The 20,674-nt window shown below is 40.6% G+C and overlaps 1 protein-coding gene and 1 non-coding gene across 13 annotated transcripts in view; one reads left to right on the top strand and one right to left on the bottom strand.

The window, feature by feature from the left end:
• Positions 1–20,674, bottom strand: part of TCF12 (transcription factor 12) — a 372,383-nt gene that overhangs the window by 3,966 nt on the left and 347,743 nt on the right. For 9 of the 12 annotated variants that reach the window (XM_032174711.2, XM_032174715.2, XM_058427951.1 and 6 more), the window contains 2 exons: positions 12,528–12,760; positions 3,302–3,455 (listed from right to left, as the gene is read on the bottom strand). In XM_032174711.2, the coding sequence (XP_032030602.1) occupies positions 3,313–3,455; positions 12,528–12,760 (376 nt within the window). In that variant the 3' untranslated portion in view covers positions 3,302–3,312. The remainder of the gene's footprint in view (positions 1–3,301; positions 3,456–12,527; positions 12,761–20,674) is intronic. The other 3 variants (XM_032174712.2, XM_058427950.1, XM_032174723.2) reach the window with 1 other exon arrangement.
• On the top strand, positions 7,177–7,280 carry LOC116482813 (small nucleolar RNA U13). The gene has a single exon (XR_004252075.1). It is a non-coding gene; the product is annotated as a small nucleolar RNA U13 (small nucleolar RNA).

Below are 20,674 nucleotides of genomic sequence, written 5' to 3'. Positions count from 1 at the left end.
CCCAGGCTGCAGCGCAGTGGCATGATCATGGCTCGATGCAGCCTTGAACTCCTGGGCTCAAGCAATCCTCCCACCTCAGTCTCTGAGTAGCTGGGACTACAGGTGTGCACCACCACACCCGGCTATCTGGTAAGATTTTTAAAGGAGATCATGTGATTACAGAATCACAAACTACAGGAGTATAAAACAGCTGCTGCAATGATGCAAACCTTCATTTTAACAACACTCAAGTTGGCAATAACTGAGCTCGGAGGTGCTACTCATTCATTCCTCAGTAGTGAGACAACGGTAAAGCCCTCAATTTGCTGCTGCCTCCACTCAACCACACTGTTAATAGTTTACATTTATTTCATCTAAACTGAGAGCACCTGAGGTCAGAGGCTACTCTGCATTCATTTTCATATTGGTCCCGGTTCCTGGTCCACAGTGGGTCCTCAACAAATGTTTGCTTCATGTTTATTAAGAATATTTTACTCTATTAGTACAAATTCTATACATACTTATGTTCCCAATATAATACACATAGCGGTAACTGAAATTTTCTACTTTAAATTTTTAATAAAATAGTTTTAGATAGAATCATAACTTTTACTTTCTTATTAAACAATAACCACAGTATTGTTTAGGTACACAGCAATGCTCTTAGGGATGGAACACTAAGATATTCAAAGCTACTTGGCCTACATTACAGGATGGCAAATTTTTGTACGTTTATAACCAGTCATTCTGTGGTCATGTCTTAGCCATTTTGATTCTAGTAGCATTTTTCCTGCTGCCCTGTCTCTTGCTGCTTTTAATCTGCTATCCAATTTATGAAACCACATAACTATCTTTATGAAATTAGCAACCTTAACACATATTCTAAGATGACAAACACTAGCCCATACAATCTGTGGAACAAAGTGCATTCACTACACGTCTCATATCTTGATGCCTTTTTAAACTTAAAAGAATTCTTGATCCTTTTTTGATAGGTGGGAACGCCCAAAGTTTAATTTTAGCCTAAGTGGGAAAATTTCCACATTATAAAGAGATAAGGGTAGCGCTATGAAAGCAGTATGAAATAGAGAAGTAGAAAAGCACAGGAAGTAAACAGAAGGAAATGAGATGAGAATAAGAACACAAAGTTGAACGAGTAAGAGAAACTGCAAAGAAAACAAGAGGAAATGGGTAGAACTAACTAGAGCGAGACAAGAAAAATAAAACAGGCTCTAAGAGAAGTGTTAGGGCAGAATGCCTAGTGCTCTTTTTCACAGCTTGGTGGTTATCTGGGACCTGAGCATAAGAAGTTACCTCTCCCATCACTCTTCTTTGAAATAATCTATCAGTTTAGAAAGTCTCTTTTGCACTGAGAAATAGTGGCATCGTTTTATTTTAAAACTTCAAAGTTAATTTTTTGGCCAGGCTCAGTGGCTCACGCCTGTAATCCGAGCACTTTGGGAAGCCGAGGCAGTAGGATCACTTGAGGTCAGGAGTTTGAGACCAGGCTGGGCAACCTGGCGAAACCCTGTCTCTACTAAAAATACAAAAAAATTAGCTGGGCGTGGTGGTGTATGTCTGTAATCCCAGCTACTCAGCAGGCTGAGGTGGAAGAATTGCTGAAATCCACGGGGCGGGAGTTGCAGTGAGCCGAGATGGTCACACCATTGCACTCCAGCTCAGGCGACAGAGTCAAACTCCATCTCAAAACAAACAAACAAACAACAACAACAACAACAAAAAAAACGAACAACAAAAAAACCCCTGAACAAACAAAAACACTTCAAAGTTTATTTTTGAAGCAAAAATACTTACTGTTTCATAGTAGTCTATATTTTCTACAGAGTATGAAACAATGATCTAGGTTTTAGAGGATGTGTAAACTAGCTCTTGCCTGAAGTCCCTGACATGTACAATCTGTTAGATTGCTGGATACTTTTTGTGGGGGAGGTAGTTTGAGGTTTTCTCCAGTGTGCTAACGTTACAGTTATAACTGACTTATGAAATAACTGCCTTAACTCTTCCTTTCTTTTACCCTAAATGAAATCTTCCATGTGGTCTGGTTTGACCCTATATGTAGTCTCATTTGACCCTATATATGTAGTGGTGGTAGGAACTAAATCCCTCAGGAAAAGGTGAGTTACTAATATTTGTAGTTTATCTACCAAATAGTCTATCAAATTCCAGACTGTCAGTTCAAAATGAGATAGCCACAAAACTGACCAAATGAAACTGCACTTGATATTTTTTTCTGTTCCACACCCCACACTCATCTGCCTTTACTTACTACTTTTAATCTGTTGATAAAATTGGGAAAAAAACTACATACTGCTGAAGGCAGATTATAAAAATGAAGTTACCAGCTGGGCGAGGTGGCTCACAGCTGTAATCCTAGCACTTTGGGAGGCTGAGGTGGGCAGATCACCTGAGGTCGGGAGTTCGAGACCAGCCTGGCCAACATGGTGAAACCCCGTCTCTACTAAAAATACAAAAATTAGCCAGGCATGGTGGTGCACACCTGTAATCCCAGCTAGTCTACTCGGGAGGCTGAGGCAGGAGAATTGCTGGAACCTGGGAGGCAGAGAATGCAGTTAGCCGAGATCGCGCCACTGCACTCCAGCCTGGGCAACAGAGTGGGACTCCATCTTGAGGAAAAAAAAAATCACCAGGAACTGAATTGTGTTTATTCCATGAAAAGGAAGATATAAAGAATAGTCCCTGAACAAGTAAAATTCCACCAGAGAGAAGGGCATTCTGGCTCTACCATATATAATAACTTCACATTCATTAACAGATTCTAGAGGGTGTTAACTGATGTGCTTGCAAGTGGGGAAGAAGCATCATATCATGAACTTGCATTATCGATCCAAACAGAAGTCATAACTTTTTCATATATAAAGTCTTCATGACAAAAAGCGAGATAATTAGCAGAAAACTGGTTGATGATATAGTCAAGCATTTCTGAATAAAGAAATGAAGAACATGAGTGGTAGCCAGAGCGTTTTCTGATGGTTGAGTCATTGTACTATTTCTTCTTGGATCAGGAAGATACTCGTGTAAGAGAGTACATGATGATTCCCAACAGAAGAACCAAAGTCACAGGACACTGCCACACTTTGAAGAAAATAGCAATTTGCTATAAAATGACATTGGCTCTCTAAGTCTGATAATGTAACAGAAAGACAAACTGTTGTATTTCAAATTACATGTGACCTTTACAATGGCCACTGCTCACTAGAGAATTCTTTTCAAAGATTCTAACCCAGTTTAAGATGAATCTTAAGGTTATTTCTTTGCTGTTTCTTTTCAAACCCGTACTTACCTGGCTGATGTTTACATATGACCCATAGGGTTGGTAGTTTCACTAAGCCCAGGATGGGTTCCTGGCAGTGTGGTTGGCGGCTCTGCCGATACGGCAGAAACTTTTTCTTCTTCCCTTCTCTTAAGGCAGGCTGCTTTGGGGTTAAGGTTCCTCTCTAAAACAGGAGGAAAGAATTTTTATCACTATGGTTTTAAGTTATGAATTAGGTCTCAAGCTGAACAAATGGCTGTTGTTTTGTGTAACTTCATTCCCATACTAAATACCATCACACAGAAGAAACAATGTACTCACAGAAAACCTCAGCATTGAACTGAGCCTTCAGATTTATACTTCTAAGTGACCATTTTGTGTTTTCTTCATTTTTTGCTTATGATTTAGTTTTCTAGGGTTTGATTTGATTTAAATCAAAATGCTACTCTTCACTCAAACATTTTGGCAAATGCTGTTGTTATTAGGCTACCAAGTCTCTTCAATGTCCTGCTAAGACACGGCATACCAAATTGACATGAATGCTGACATCTTGTACTTAAGAGAGAGACATGTGTGCTTTATCTAAGATGTTACCAGTTCAGAAAAGGATAAAGTAAGAGATATCCTCAGCTATGCCTCTAAAGCAGTGGTCCCCAAGCTTTTTGGCACCAGGGACTGGTTTCGTGGAAGACAGTTTTTCCATGAACTGGGTGCGGGGGGCGGGGGGGAAGGGGTCGGGGATGGTTTCAGGATGATTTAAGCACATTACATTTATTGTGCACTGTATTTCTATTATTATTACACTGTACTATAAAATGAAATAATTATACAACTCACCATTACGTCAGTGGGAGCCCTGAACCTGTCTTCATGAAACTAGATGGTCCCATCTGGGGGTGATGGGACAGAATGACACATCATCAGGCATCAGATTCTCATAAGGAGCAGGCAACCTAGATCCCAGATCCCTTGCATATGTAGTTCACAATAGGGTTCATGCTCCTATGAGAATCTAATGCTGCTGCTGATCTGACAGGAGGTGGAGATGCAAATGATGGGGAGTGTCGGTAAATACAGATGAAGCTTCGCTGGATTGCTCTCTCTCACCTCCTGCTGTGCAGCCAGCTCGGTTCCTAACAGGCCACTGGTACTGGTCCATGGCCCAGGGTTTGGGGACCCCTCTTCTATAGGAAATGTGCCAATTCGAGGGAGAGGGATAGATAGCTGGTGCACATTTTACTTTTCTACTTTGACATATATGTGAAACAAGATGAATGAGTTGGTCTTTCTATTGCTGGAGGTGTTATTAAAAGGGTAAAAACCTCTGCTGCTTCTTATAAAAGATAGCAAAGAAGACTGCATGGGATCTGTGACATGGGCATTTTCAAAAGAGGTTAAAGAATAAGCCGAGAGGTACAAGGATCGCTTGAGCCCAAGAGTTGTCAAGGCTGCAGTGATCGTGCCACTGCACTCTAGCCTGGATGACAGAGCGAGACCCTGTCTCAAAAAAAAAAAAGAATAGGGTGCTACTGTGAGAAATAAAGGGAAAGAAAATCCATCGGATCAAAGACCCACTGGATCAAAATCTACTTACACACTACTATTCCTGTAGGATTTAAAAAAAAAAATTTTAAGCCCAAGATATCCATAGCTTCTGATATAGCTTTTTATTTGATTATAACATATAGTATAGGTTAAAAGTTGTTCCACATATTTTTATAAATGGATTAAAAATGTCCTAATGAATATGATATAAAGGGATCATTTGTAATTAGTCTGGAATGAAAACAGTATTTTTTAGAAGTTGTAATATTTTATGTCAGATTTTCCTGAAATGAGGGCATAGCTGATATATCATTAGTACAGCTCCCCTTTTTCCATGTCCCCACCCCACCCCCGACCATTTTTTCAGAGATGGGGTCTCACTGCGTTGCCCAGGCTTGCCTTGAACTCCTGGGCTGAAAGGATCCTCCCACCTCAGCCTGTCAAAAAGCTGGGACTACCAGCAAGTGCCACTGTGCCAGCTTCCCCTTTAAAGTAGGTAAAAGTGTACTTGGATGTATATATTTCAATACACATTTATAGCTCACCTCCAAGTTTTTAAAAACTAAACAAAAAACTTCATTATGGTAAACTTAGCTGACTCCTGACTATCAGTGATGCATACTAATAAAATTTCATTTTAGAGTTCTAATCTTCTAAGCCCCTGTATTTAGGGAAAGACATAGAGCCTATATAACTATAAGGAGGATGAATGAAGGAAGAAAGAGACACTCTTAGTTAATTTATTAGGATAACTAGTAGGAAAAAAATAGCATGTTCATCATTATGCAAAAAATATTAAGAACTGCTTTCTTAATAAGCAGTTGTGCACCTCTAACAAATAAGAGTTTGTCCTTCATCAGTTTGTTTTTTATAAGAGACTGTGGGCCGGGCGTGGTGGCTCATGCCTATAATCCCAGCACTTTGGGAGGCCGAAACAGGCGGATCACCTGAGGTCAGGAGTTTGAGACTAGCCTGCATGGCGAAACCCGATCTCTACTAAAAATACAGAAAGTTAGCCAGGCATGGTGGTGGGTGCCTGTAATCTCAGCTACTCGGGAGGCTGAGGCAGAAGAATCACTTGAACTGGGGAGATGGAGGCTGCAGTGAGCCGAGATCACGCCATTGCACTCCAGCCTGGGCGACAAGAAGAGCAAAACTCTGTCTCCAAAAAAAAAAAAAAAAGAGAGAGAGACTGTGGAGGTTAAAGTCTCATATAATGACCCGAGAGACTGAGAAGAGGGCATAGATTAGCATGTAAAACTTAAAGATGACAATGTGAGATGTGAAAATTTTCCAACTGAAAAAAGGTTCACATTTCTCTTTATAATGGAAAATTGCTCTTAGCTAACTATGACTCTATCACACCAGGATCTAGAAGACATAATGAGAAATGCTGGGAAGGACGAGCACCAAAAACTCAGTAAATTAGGCAAGATCTTCCAGGTTCCTAGAGTCAGACAAAGAACACTTCTGGCAGGAAGAACAATACTATGGCAGACTCTAGGAAATGTGAAGTAAATACACAACTTTGATTCAAAAAAGACTAAAGCTACTCTTTCATACCTCTTGGTGTGTGACAGCAGACCACGGCAAATGTGTGTTAAGTAGCCAGAAAGATCTGGTACTTCTCATTACCTGCAGGGCATGAGAAGTGCGTCTTCCCACATATCAATTAGGGGAATTCTATCTATTGACTTCGTATGTAGCTGAGGACTTGACTCTCTTGTAACATCAACTTTGCAACATGTTTATAGCAGAATTTTTAGTTAACTCACTAGTCACTTCTTACATTATTATGACTAGGAAAATATTTATGTTATTATGACTATATGGAGATAGCTGCTGAGGTAAGAATTTTACAGTAGCCTGGGCAACAAAGTGAGACTCTGTCTCTACAAAAATTTAAAAACTAGCCAGGTGTGCTGGCACCCACCTGTAGTCCCAGCTACTGAGGTGGCTGAGACAGGAGGATCACTTCAGCCTGGGAGGTTGAGACTGCAGTGAGCCATGATTGTGCCACTGCACTCCAACCTAGGCAACAGAGCAAAACCCTGAGGAAGAAAGAAAAGGAAAGGAAAGAAAAGAAAATACAAGACAAGAAAGGAAAGGAGAAAGAAAAAAAAGGAAGGAAGGAAGACAGGAGGAAAGAACAAAAAAGAAAGAAACAAAGGCAGAAATAAAGAATAAGACAAAAAGAAAGGAAAGAAAAAGAAAAAAAGGAGGAAAGAGAGAAAGAGAAAGAAAGAGAAGATAAAGAAAGAAAAAGACAAGGAGAGAGAGGGACAGATGGAGAGAGAGGGAGGGAGGGAGAGAGAGGGACGGAGGGAGAGGGAGAGAGAGGGAGGGAGAGGAAAGGTTTGATCCTTTTGTAGCTGATGAGCATGATGACTGGGTGTTCACGAGTGTGTGTGAGATGTGCCACCCTCCAACCTTGTTATGACCTCAGCACATTACTCATCTGACCTCAACTTCGAAAAAAATAAAAGAAAAATAAATTTTTTTACAGTGATTGCTCCCTTGCTCATATAACTGTTTATTTTTCCTATAGTTAATAGCTACTTGTTTTTTCATTTGTTAGTAATGCAAATTCCATCTCCCCAACCCCACCACTGAATGCTCCAAGAGATCTAACAAATGCCTATCAATATATTTTCCTAAAATCCTGAACATATCATATCATCAATTAATTCCATTTTCTTTCCTTGGAAACCTTTCTTCTGCAGCTAATAATATTCAATTTTCAATGGACTAGTTGCTCTCTAGGCCCAGTAGTTCTTTTCAAGGGATTTATTTTTGCTATTTTTCTATGTTAAATCCTTTGTTTCCTGGTTTCTATAACATTTGTCTTTGTTCATTACGCACTTATTTGGCTAAAGCATACGTTTCAGACGCTTTCTGAAAAAAATATACATGAGCCAGGTGTGGTGGTGGCTAATGCCTGCAGTTCCAGCTACCTGGGAGGCTGAGGTGGGAGGATTGTTTGTGCCAGGAGTTTGAGACCACCCTGGGCAACACAGTGAGACCCTGTCTCTATTTTTAAAAAGAATGTATGTGGAAGGTAAATTTTTAAAGGATTTGCATATCTGAGATATCTTTTTCTTTTTCTTTGAGACAGGTTCTCACTCTGCTGCCCAGACTGAAGTGTGGTGCTACAATCATAGCTCACTGCAGCCTCAGTCTTCTAGGGCTCAAGTGATCCTCTCACCTCAGCCTCCCAAGCAGCTGGTACTACAGGTATGAGCCATCACGTCCAGCTAATTTTTAAATTTTTTTTAGAGATGGGGCCTAACTATGTTGCTCAGGCTGGTCTCAAGTCATCTCCTGGGCTCAAGGGATCCTCCTGCCTTGGCCTTCCACTGTGCCCAGCCAACTTAATTTTTTTTTTTTTTTTTTTTTGAGACGGAGTCTCGCTCTGTCGCCAGGCTGGAGTACAGTGGCACAATCTTGGCTCATTGCAACCTCTGCCTCCCGGGTTCAAGCAATTCTCCTGCCTCAGCCTCCCAAGTAGCTGGGACTACTTGTGCACGCCACCACACCCAGCTAATTTTTGTTTTTAGTAGAGATGGGGTTTCACCATGTTGCCAAGGATGGTCTCGATCTCTTGACCTCATGATCTGCCTGCTTCAGCCTCCCAAAGTGCTGGGATTACAGGTGTGAGCCACTGCACCCAGCTGCAAATTTAATTTTTATTTAGAGACAGGGTGGACTTGGCACTGTCACCCAGGCTGGAGTGTAGTAGCATGATCATAGCTCGCTTCAGCTTCAAATTCCTGGGATTAAGTGGTTCTCTTGACTCAACATCCCAAGTAGCTGGGACTATAGGCACACACCATGCCCAGCTTATGTGGAATATCTTCATTCTATTTTCATCTTTTGATTAATTGTCTGGCAAGGTATAGAATTCTAGGTTGAAACTGGCCAGGTGCAGTGGCTTACGTCTGTGATCTCAGCACTTTGAGAGGCTGAGGTAGGCGGATCACCTGAGGTCAGGAGTTTCAGACCAGTCTGCTCAACGTGGTGAAACCCTGTCTCTACTAAAAATACAAAAAATTAACTGGGCATGGTGGTGCGTGCCTGTAATCCCAGCTATGGGGGAGGCAGAGGCAGGAGAATCGCTTGAACTCAGGAGGCAGAGGTTGCAGTGAGCCAAGCTCACACCACTACACTCCAGCCTGGGTGACAGGGCGAGACTCTGTCTCAAAAAACAAAAAAAAAAGGAATTCTAGGTTGAAATTATTTTCCTCAGAAATTTGAAGGTGCTGCTCCACTGTCTCCTGGAATCCAGTACTACTGTCCAGAACTCTGATGATATTTTGATTCTTGTTTCTTTATCTATAAGCTACTTATATTTTATCTCCAGAAGCTTTAGAATTTTTTTTTTTTACCCTAATGCTCTGAAATTTCATGATTACATATTTTAACTTCGGGGAATTTAAGAAATCACTGTATTCAGCATAAGATTAGATCTTACCACTCTTGAAACATGTATTCTTCAGTACTTAGAAACAAATAAGTACCATTATTCCATCAACTTTCTATCCTACATGCAGCTTTTGCTATTTCATCTGCTATGGTCTCCTCTCTCATCTGTCCTCGTGGGTTAAAATGAGTATCATTTTTATTTATTTTACTGGGGATATAGGAAAGACTGCAGTATTATCACTGCATATGTTAAGTCTACCACATTTAACCATCTCATTGCACCAGAATCTTCTGGGGTAAGGTTTGGAAATGTTTGAGAAAAGAAAAGCTTCAGGTGATTCTGGGACCAGCCAGATTTCAAAACCACTGTCCTAGACCATTTATTTTCAAACTCACTTGTAGAACAGGAAACTGAAAATCTAATAGTTCTCTTATCACTAAATTATCAAAAGAACAGTGACCTGACTGAGCTGACCTGTGAAAGAGCTTGAGAGGAGGAAATGTTTAACCACTGAGTCTTGAGTAACGCTGAGAGTACAAACTTGAAGGTCATTTGTTTTATCTGCTGGGGAATAAAAATGGCAAAGGTACAAATAACATTGTAGTCACGATAATGGAAAAGCTTAAACTGGCAGTGGGACTTAGGGTTTGACAGGTGGGGCAACAAGGCACAAAAAATGCTCTGGCAAAATCTGAGGCTTAGAAGAGAAGCCACTCTTCTCTGGGATGAACTGCTAGACCTGGGTCTGCTTGCCTCCTGGTAAAACTACATATCCAGGGATGGTGACAGGTTGGGTCACAATGAGATACAGTCTTGCAGCATCATCCCAAACCAGAAGGGGAGCTGGAGTGCAGAAGATGCCCAAACAGGTCATGCAGACAAAAACTGTTTTTATAGAAAGTGCTAGATCAGGGACTGCTAAAGAGGGTCTCTGCACAGGATGAAGAGGCTCTCAAAAGTGATCAAGTCACCAAAATAACTCAAAACTGTAGGTAAATCGAGGAAAAGACAGTGGCTATACAAAACTCTGAAGGTGTTGCCAAAGACAAGGCACAGGTATTGTGGCCTGTATGAAGGGTTCTAAACCCTATCTGATGGCCATAAGAGTGTCCTTCAAGGAGTCTGAGCCCGGGCATGGTGGCTCAAGCCTATAGACGCTTGAGGCCAGGATTTCAAGACCAGCCTGGGCAACCCAGTGAGACCATCTATACATACATACATACATACATACATGTCTTACAAAGATCCCTGGGCTTTTATGTAAAGTCCTAAGATAAGGCTTCAAGCCCCGCCTGAAGGCAAGGGAGAAGTAGGCTTTTCTGAATATCAAAGCAATCCCTAAAGAACTTACAGTTTAGTGTATTTGAAATCTGTTCAAACTCTCATCAGTCAAAGACTCCTTAGACAGAGCTTTACAGAACTGTATGAAAGTCAGTACCCCTAACAGACCAGAAAGTCAGTAGTAAGAAAGCCTAGATGATATATTTTCTCTCAGACTCAGCTTTTCTGTTCTAGGTGCCCGCATGGAACCACCATAAATTCCAATGTTACAAATGAATAAGGTCCATCTAGGCATCGTAGAATTTATGTTTTATTTATTTATGTTTGTGTTTTTCCATCACAGAAGTATTTCTCATTTTAATGGCTTAGATCTGAAGTAGGTATCTCTGTGCTTAAAAAAAAGTTTTTAAAAACACAAATGACTGCATTCTGATTCTAATGCACTATGGGAGGACAAGGTACTGTGTACTAGAATAAATTCTGGTATTCCATTGACCAGACAGTAAGACTTTCACAGCTGAGATGGAGGCAGTGGCTTTAACAATAAATGGCTGGGTGAAGTCAGGGTAGAAGATATCCTGGGCTGAAGAGGAGGAGGATGAGTGTACTTGAACCACTGAACATACGTGCCTTGCTGCCTTCAGAGCGAGACAAAGGGTGTCAGACACAATTCAAGAAAAAAAAACCATTGGCAAAGTGACAGGAGGTATCAGTAGTTCAAGGAACCACTGCTTCTGCCACAAGTGAGTGGGTAACAATCCGCCTCCTTAAGGATATCACAAGGGAGTCTATAACTCCTTGAAGATTAGGTTTCATTAACATTCATAATCCACAGATATTTCAAGGACCTTGGGAGAAGAGGAGCAAGTATCCATTTTTAACATTAGGTTGATTACACACAAAATGATCTATCCCTCATTCTTATTCATTAAATATATTGGAGGGAAGTGGATGAATTAACTACTACTGTATATATTTCTGAAAGTTTGTTCAAGTTCTCTAACTCTGGTTTTCCTAAGAAAGAGTACTCATTCTGTAATCTACGCTGAGGCTCCATGGCTGTAGTTTTCAAGCCTCTGCCCACCCTATTCTTTTTTGAACCTTCTTCACACAAAATCGAAAGAATTGCTCTGAGAGAGACTAGTGGTCAGATCTGGAACCTACGGCCACATCTATGAATTCCTTGCAAAAAGGCTTAGGATATTTTAAGACAATATGTAAGTATACGGAGAAACTCAAGCTTAATGGTAAAACCTCTTAAAGACAAGAAGCTTCTATTATTTGATAACCCAGGGTCTAGGACATAGGTGGTTGGAACAGAGGAGGTATGCAATAAATACATGTTGAAGAAATGAAGTTGCAAAGGTTCTTCAAGACTGCAACAAACTTCCTGAAAAATGAAACTGAGTTAGCAGTGGGTGAGCTGTTTTGCCCTTAAGGACACACAGGCATGCTAATGTATTTTAGCCCAAAAATTTCTTGGTGTTCCTGGTCTGGGGTCCACAAAGAAGCCCTGAGACCTTATTGATGTGGGTGTAAAGTATATGGCAAAGGCAGAAGGGACAATGACAAGGCATCCTATTAACCAGCAGGGCATGGTAGGTACTCCAAAGCAGAGCAGGCAAGAAAATGAATACAGAGAAGTAGGAAAGACATAAAGAGCAGGGAGGAGGGCAGGTCCAGGCAGGTAAATTTAATGGTTGAGAGATCAGAAGCAACCAGAGCAAAGAGACACAAAGCACTATTGCTGAGCAGCAGGCAGAGGCTGTTTGTTCTCTGCTTTGCTTCACAGAATTACTCTCTATTGGTGGAGAACACGGAGCCCACAGATATTGGGTGATACAGTGAGACAGAGGTGAGAATTACAGGAAAAACGACCCTGATGATACAGTAGCAGAAGTACTGGGAGAAATAACAAACAACTTCCCCAAGCAGAAGAGCAACTGTAACAGAAACGTCTGCCCATCTGAAGCAGAACAGTTATACATCTCGGCTAAACCTACTTACCTCTGACTTGCTGTTCTAGACTAAGGATGACTGCCACGGCTTGATGAAGAATAAGGAGTTTTGTTTGGGGTTTTTCACTCTTCAAGTGAAGCTGACACATTCGGCCAAGCTCTTTGAATGCTTCATTAATATCCCGCACGCGTAAGCGTTCTCTGGCATTGTTAGCCATCCGCCTCTCCTTCTCCCTTTCTATCTTCTGTTCAGGGTTCAAATCCTCATCTTCATTAGTACTGCTAGAAAATAAAGTAACAACAAGGTCTGTTAGGTTCCCTACAAAGTAAGATATGCTGATTGTGCACAATTATAAAGCGTAAAGATGGAAATGAAAACCACCTATAAATCTTGTAAACAGTTGTAATAGGTGCAGTTAACATGACTGTATATTCCTTTCCAATTTTTCTTCAATGCACATATACAGTCATATAGCTGAAATATACTACATACACTCTTAAGTGCATTTTTCATTGCACATTATAGCATAAAGATTTCTCCAGAAACTCTTCATAAATATAAGATCAACAACTACATAATATTTTAGCACCTTGCTATACAAAATGTGATCCACAAATCAGTAGCATCAGCATTACTGGGAGCTTGTTAAAAACACTGGAGTAGAATCTCAGGTTCTACTCCCATCTTACTGAATTAGAAGCTGCATTTTAACATGTTCCCCAGATGACTGATATACACATTACAGTTTATAACCCCTCCTAGTATATGAATGTATAATTTGCTTAGCCTATGCTCTTAAATATACTCTGGCGGTTACCTACTGAAAAGAAAGAAGGAAAGCTTAAGATACAGATTGAGAGAAGTATCTCAGGAAATGGCTATTTTTTTGTTCTAGAGATAAATGATCATCAGTGGTGATGATTATAAAACATGGGAGAAATGACACAGTTTTTTGAAGGGCAAATTGGCAAAACGAATCCAGAGCCTTAATGTTTATTACCTCTTGATCAGCAATTCCAACTTTGGAAATTCATCCTAAGGATATAATTAGAGATTACATAGAAATTTATGTAAAGGGAGATGATCACAGAATTATTTACAATAGCAACATATTGGGATCTAATAATAGGAAATGGGTTCAATAAATCATAGTACATTCAGACAATGGACCATTATGTTGTATCTAAAATCAAGCTGCAGATTATGCTAAGTAAAAAAAGACAGTCATGAAAGATCACATACATACTCTACAATTCCATTTACACGAACTTCTAGAAAAGACAAAACTATGGTAACAGAAAGCAGATCAATGGTTGCCAAGGACCACGGGATGGTGGAAAGGGACTCACTACCAAGGGGAATAAGGACATTTTTTGAGGTGGTGAAAATATTCTACACTATGAATAAGGTGGCTGTTATATAACTTTTACACTTGTCAAAATGACAAAATATACAAATTTTAACATACATAAAGACTGTATATTTAAAATTAGCGAATTTTATTATTACATGTGTATTAAGCCTCAATAAAGCTGATCCAAAACAAAAACAAAATACTTAAAAAAAATACATTGTTGAGGTGGGTTGCTTCCAAGATGGCCGAATAGAAACGGCTCCGGTCTACAGCTCCCAGCGAGACTGATGAAGAAGATGGGTGATTTCTGCATTTCCAACTGAGGTAGCTGGTTCATCTAATTGGGACTGGTTGGACAGTGGGTGCAGCCCACAGAGGGTGAGCTGAAGCAGGGCAGGGCATCGCCTCACCTGGGAAGTGCAAGGGGGTGGGGGATTACCCTCTCCTAGCCCAGGGAAGCCATGAGTGACTGTCCCTGGAGGAGCAGTACACTCCTGCCCAAATACTGTGCTTTTCCCATGGTCTTCGCATCCAGCAGACCAGGAGATTCCCTCCCGTGCCTGGCTCGGCGGGTCCCAGGCCCACGGAGCCTTGCTTGCTGCTAGCGCAGCAGTCTGAGATCGACCTGGGATGCTTAAGTTTGGCAGGGGGAGTGGCATCCACCATTACTGAGGCTTGAGTAGGCGGTTTTATGTTCGCTGTGTGAACAAGGTGGCAGGGAAGCTCGAACTGGGCGGAGCCCACTGCAGCCCAGCAAGGCCTACTGCCTCTCTAGATTCCACCTCTGGGGGCAGCGCATATCTGAACAAAAGGCAGTAGACAGCTTCTCCAGACTTAAACGTCCCCGCCTGACAACTCTGAAGAGAACAGTGGTTCTCCCAGCACAGCATTCGAGCTCCGATAACGGACAGACTGCCTCCTCAAGTGGGTCCCTGACCCCCCGTGTAGCTTGACTAGGAGACACCTCCCAGTAGGGGCCAACAGACACCTCATACAGGCGGGTGCCCCTCTGGGACGAAGCTTCCAGAGGAAGGATCAGGCAGCAATATTTGCTGTTCTGCAGCCTCCACTGGTGACACCCAGGCAAACAGGGTCTGGAGTGGACCTCCAGCAAACTCCAACAGACCTGCAGCTGAGGGGCCAGTCTGTTAGAAGGAAAACTAACAAACAGAAAGGAATAGCATCAACATCAACAAAAAGGACATCCACACCAAAACCCCATTCGTAGGTCACCAACATCAAAGACCAAAGGTAGATAAAACCACAAAGCTGGGGAGAAACCAGAGCAAAAAGGCTGAAAATTCCAAAAGCCAGAATGCCTCTTCTCCTCCAAAGGAACACAACTCCTCATCAACAAGGGACAAAACTGGATGGAGAATGAGTTTGACGAGTTGACAGAAGCAGGCTTCAGGAGGTCGGTAATAACAAAGCTGTTCTCCAAGCTAAAGGAGCATGTTCTAACCCACTGCAAGGAAGCAAAAAACCTTGGAAAAAGGTTAGACAAATGGCTAAATAGAATATCCAGCGTAGAGAAGACCTTAAATGACCTGATGGAGCTGAAAACCACAGTACGACAACTTTGTGAAGCATACAAAAGCTTCAATAGCCGATTCGATCAAGTGGAGGAAAGGACATCAGTGACTGAAGACCAAATTAATGAAATAACACGAGAAGACAAGATTAGAGAAAAAAGAGTGAAAACAAATGAACAAAGCCTCCAAGAAATATGGGACTACATTAAAAGACTAAATCTACATTTGATTGGTATACCTGAAAGTGACGGGGAGAATGGAACCAAGTTAGAAAACACTCTTCAGGATATTATCCAGGAGAACTTCCCCAACCTAGCAAGGCAGGCCAACATTCAAATTTAGGAAATACAGAGAACACCACAAAGATACTCCTCAAGATGAGCAACTCCAAGACACACAACTGTCAGATTCACCAAGGTTGAAATGAAGAAAAAAATGTTAAGGGCTGCCAGAAAGAAAGGTCGGATTACCCACAAAGGGGAGCCCATCAGACTAACAGCAGATCTCTCTGCAGAAACCCTACAAGCCGGAAGAGAGTTGGGGCCAATATTTCAACATTCTTAAAGAAAAGAATTTTCAACCCAGAATTTCATATCCAGCCAAACTAAGCTTCATAAATGAAGGAGAAATAAAATCCTTTACAGACAAGCAAATGTTGAGAGATTTTGTCACCACTAGGCCTGCCTTACAAGAGCTCCTGAAGGAAGCACTAAACATGGTAATCAACAACTGGTACCAGCCACGGCAAAAACATGCCAAATCGTAAAGACCATCGACACTATGAAGAAACTGCATCAATTAATGGGCGAAATAACCAGTAGCATCATAATGACAGGATCAATTTCACACATAACAATATTAACCTTAAATGTAAATGGGCTAAGTGCCCCCATTAAAAGACAGAGACTGACAAATTGGATAAAGAGTCAAGACCCATCAGTGTGCTGTATTCAGGAGACCCACCTCATGTGCAAAAACACATACAGGCTCAAAATAAAGGGATGGAGGAAGATCTACCAAACAAATGGAAAGCAAAACAAAAAAAAAACAAAAAAAAAACCGAAAAAAACACACCAGGGGTTGCAATCCTGGTCTCTGATAAAACAGACTTTCAACCAACAAAGATCAAAAGAGACAAAGAAGGCCATTACATAATGGTAAAGGGATCAATGCCACAAGAAGAGCTAACTATCCTAAATATATACACACCCAATACATGAGCACCCAGATTCATAAAGCTAGTTCTTACAGACCTACAAAAAGACTTAGACTCCCACACGATAATAATGGGAGACTTTAACACCCCACTGTCAATATTAGACAGATCAACGAGACAGAAAATTAACAAGGATAACCAGGACTTGAACTCAGCTCTGGACCAAGCGGACTTAACAGTCATCTACAGAACTCTCCACCCCAAATCAACAGAATATACATTCTTCTCAGCACCACATTGCACTTATTCTAAAATTGACCAAATAATTGGAAGCAAAACACTTCTCAGCAAATGTAAAATAACAGAAATCACAACAAAATGTCTCTCAGACCACAGTGAAATCAAATTAGAACTTCTCAGGAAAAAAAAAAAGTAAACAGTGGTTAATTCTGAATAGTGGGGTTTCTTGTGATTTTTGCATATACTTTTCTGTATTTTCTAAATTTCTGTAATGAAAATAGACTACAGAATCAGAAAAAAAAAACATGAGGGAGATGCTCTGTAACAGCTTATAGAAAGTTCTATTTATGATTCAGATATAAACTACTGACCACAGCTTCTCAGAACCTTGAAATAATCTACAAAAATATTAGACATTTTTACCCCTTCTTTAATACCCTGAGTATTCTAATAAAAGAACAAGTACACAGGCCAGGCATGGTGGCTCGTGCTTGTAACCTAAGTGGTTTGGGAAGCTGAGGTGGGCATGGGGGAATTGCCTGAGTCCAGCAGCTTGAGGTTATTGTCCACTGCACTCCAGCCTGGGTGAGGAAGAGATTCCGTCTCTAAAAAGTATGCAGTATTTTACCTGCTAATCATTAAGAATCATATAAATGCATCCTTTTGACAAAAGAAAATCACTGGTTCTTTGACTTCAAAATGGTCTTTAAAGATCATCGAGCCCAATGGTGTCCACAGATAGCCACTCATTAGAATCTCCAAAAGCACTTAAAAAATACAGCTTTCCAGGTCTCACTACCAGAGATGCTAGACTCACTAATTTAGTGAGTTTGGGTTGGGGCCCAGGCACCTGTATTTCTAAAATGTTCCAGGGTCTGTGCAGCAGGGCTAAGAACCACTTCAAGACCTAGGATCACAGAGCTAACTGGTGGCAGTATGATGATGATATGTCAGGTCAGTGCTCCATGGAAGCAAGCCTACACCATACACTTAAAGATACATACTGTATCTACTGTTACATTACCACTGTAACAGTAGATACAGTATCTTTATTGAGTGCTTACTGTGTGCTACACAGTGTGCAAAGGGTTTTATATGCATCGTTTTCAGGTTATTCCTACAAGAATCCTGTAACAGAAAGTCTCTTTTTAGAGAAGAAACTGAGCTCAAAGACTTGCCCAAAGTCACTTGGCAAGTATGTAATGGAACCACAATTCAAACCCTTACTTTGTCCAAAGGTCACGTTAGTAACCTGTTCATTATTATGGACTATTACTAACCTATTACACTGCCTCCTAATTTCTGATGACCTATAATATGGTTCAGCAAACTGATCTATGAGCTGGTCATCCGTTTTTGTAAGTAAAATTTTATTGGAACAGCTATACCCATTTGACTTTGGCTACTTTTGTGCTATAATGGCAGTGGTGAGTAGCTGTGACAGAGACTGCATGTCCAATAAAGCCTAAAATAGTCACTATTTGGGACTTTACAGAGAAAGTTTGCTGATTCCTGATCAATAAGAAGATGAATATGGAGGAACGATGTAAATTGTTTCCCTTAAAATTCTATTTGAATAAAAACTATGTAAGAGTTAAGATGCCTCCGAAGAGTGGTCTCTGAATTCCTTGACACAGTTTTTCCTTCCTCATGCCCCTGACAGTTGAGTACAATACATATTAAAGTAATAATATTAAGATCTTAAGATTTCCTTTCTCCCAAGATAAATGTTTAGGTGTTGAAAACAGTGAGAATGTCAAAAGAGCAACAGGACACCTTTCAAGTTGTGAATGACAGAAAGGAACATTCTGCTTCTTTTAGTTTTATCTACCATCCTCACTGCACCATAATTCAACACAGAGTTAAATCTGTGTAAGATATATACACATATCACTGATAAATGAATATGTAAGCCAAGAAATAGGGTGTACCACAAATATACTAAATGATCTGACTTTTAAATTTTCATGAGAAAAAGTCTTTTTTAGAGACAGCACCTCCCTGTTAGCCAGGCTGGAGTGCAGTGGCGTGATCATGGCTCACCACAGCCTCAAACTTCTGCACTCAAGCAATCTTCTTGCCTTACCCTCCCAAGTGGCTGGGACTATGGGCGTTTGCCACCATGCCCCACTAATTTTTTGTAGAGACAGAATCTAGCTATGTAGCCCAGGCTGGTCTTGAACTTCTGGTCTCAAGACCTCCTGCCTTAGCCACCCAAAGTGCGGGATTACAGACATGAGCCACTGTGCCTGGCCTAACTCATCTAATTTTAATGTAGAACTGGAAGAAAACTTTGAAGGAAAAATCCAGAGATCACTTGAAACTAGTATACTATGTGTCTATATTCATACTTCAAAGCAAAGTCAAGTCCATTTTCTAGAAAACTCCACAACATCATTCTGCCTAGGGTACTTCCTTTTTCATACTTTTCTCAAATTACTATTTAATTGTTTGCTAAAAACAAACATTTTTTGAGAAGGACCAGATGGTAAATATTTTCAGCTCTAATGGGCCATACAGTCTCTGTGGCAACTATTCTAGTCTGGCAATGCAGTATGAAAACCACCACAGACAATGGATAAATGAATGGGGCATGGTGATGTTCTAATAAAACGTTATAAAAATAGGCAGCAGCCAGGCGCAGTGGCTCACGCCTGTAATCCCAGAACTTTGGGAGGACGAGGTGAGCAGATCACTTGAGGCCAGGAGTTTGAAACCAGCCTGGAAAACATGGTGAAACCCTGTCTCTATTAAAAATACAAAAATTAGCCAGGTATGGTGGCATCTGCCTGTAATCCCAGCTACTTGGGAGGCTGAAGTTGCAGTGAGCCAAGATCACCCCATGGCATTCCAGCCTGGGTGACAGTGAGAGCCTGTCTTAAAATAAATAAATAAATAAAATAATAATAATAAAAACAAAAACAAAAATAGGCAGTGAGCTGGGTAGGCCCATGGGCCATAATTTGCTTGTTTAAATCAGAGTCTTACCATATATTTAGCCCTTATATTAATATACAGTTATGAGCCCATCACATTTTGATCAATGAGGAACTACATACATGACAGTGGTCTTATTATACTGGAGCTAAAAAATGTCTATTATGTAGTAATGTAGCTGTGGTAAGGCTGCAGCACAACACATTAGTCACGTTAACTCACTGTTTGTATAGGTGCTGATATAAACAAACCTACTGTGCTGCCAGTTGTATAAAAGCATGCAATTAAGTATGGTACACACTACAGTAAGTCCTCAATGTCATTCACCAGTTCTTGGAAACTGCAACTTTAAGGAAAATGACATACAATAAAACCAGTTTTATCATAGGTTAATTGATAAAAATACGAGTTAAGTCCCTACAGTACATTTCTGGTGACAAAATATCACCAAACTTCTAAATAAAGACCAAAATACACTTCTAATATTAAACAATGAAATAAATGTGAACTATTCATACATTTAAGAAAGACTTATAAAAATAAGTAAGATTATTATTTACCCAATTATTCCAGTTCAGGGTCAGGGGGAGGCTGCAGCCTATCCCAGCAGCTCAGGGAGCAAGGTAGAAACAATCCTGGACAGGATGCCATTTCATTGCAGGGCACACTCACACATACACCCACACTCTCTGATACTGGGACAATTGAGACACATTACTCAACCTAACATGCACATTTTTGGGGTGAAGGAAGAAACCAGAATACTTAGAGAAAACCCACATGAGGAGACATGGGAGGAACGTGCAAACTCCACAAACAAAGAGGCTCTAGCTAGAAATCAAGTTTTTTTCTCATCATTTCACAAAATGATGTTCTTTGAGGACCTGCTGTACTTGATAATAACTAATTATGTTATTGGTTTATGTATTTATACTATACTATACTATACTATACTATACTATACTATACTATACTA

The sequence above is a fragment of the Hylobates moloch genome, unplaced genomic scaffold (assembly GCF_009828535.3).
Source record: "Hylobates moloch isolate HMO894 unplaced genomic scaffold, HMol_V3 SCAFFOLD_14, whole genome shotgun sequence".
Taxonomy (NCBI): domain Eukaryota; kingdom Metazoa; phylum Chordata; class Mammalia; order Primates; family Hylobatidae; genus Hylobates; species Hylobates moloch.
This window is presented reverse-complemented; position numbering and strand designations above follow the sequence as displayed.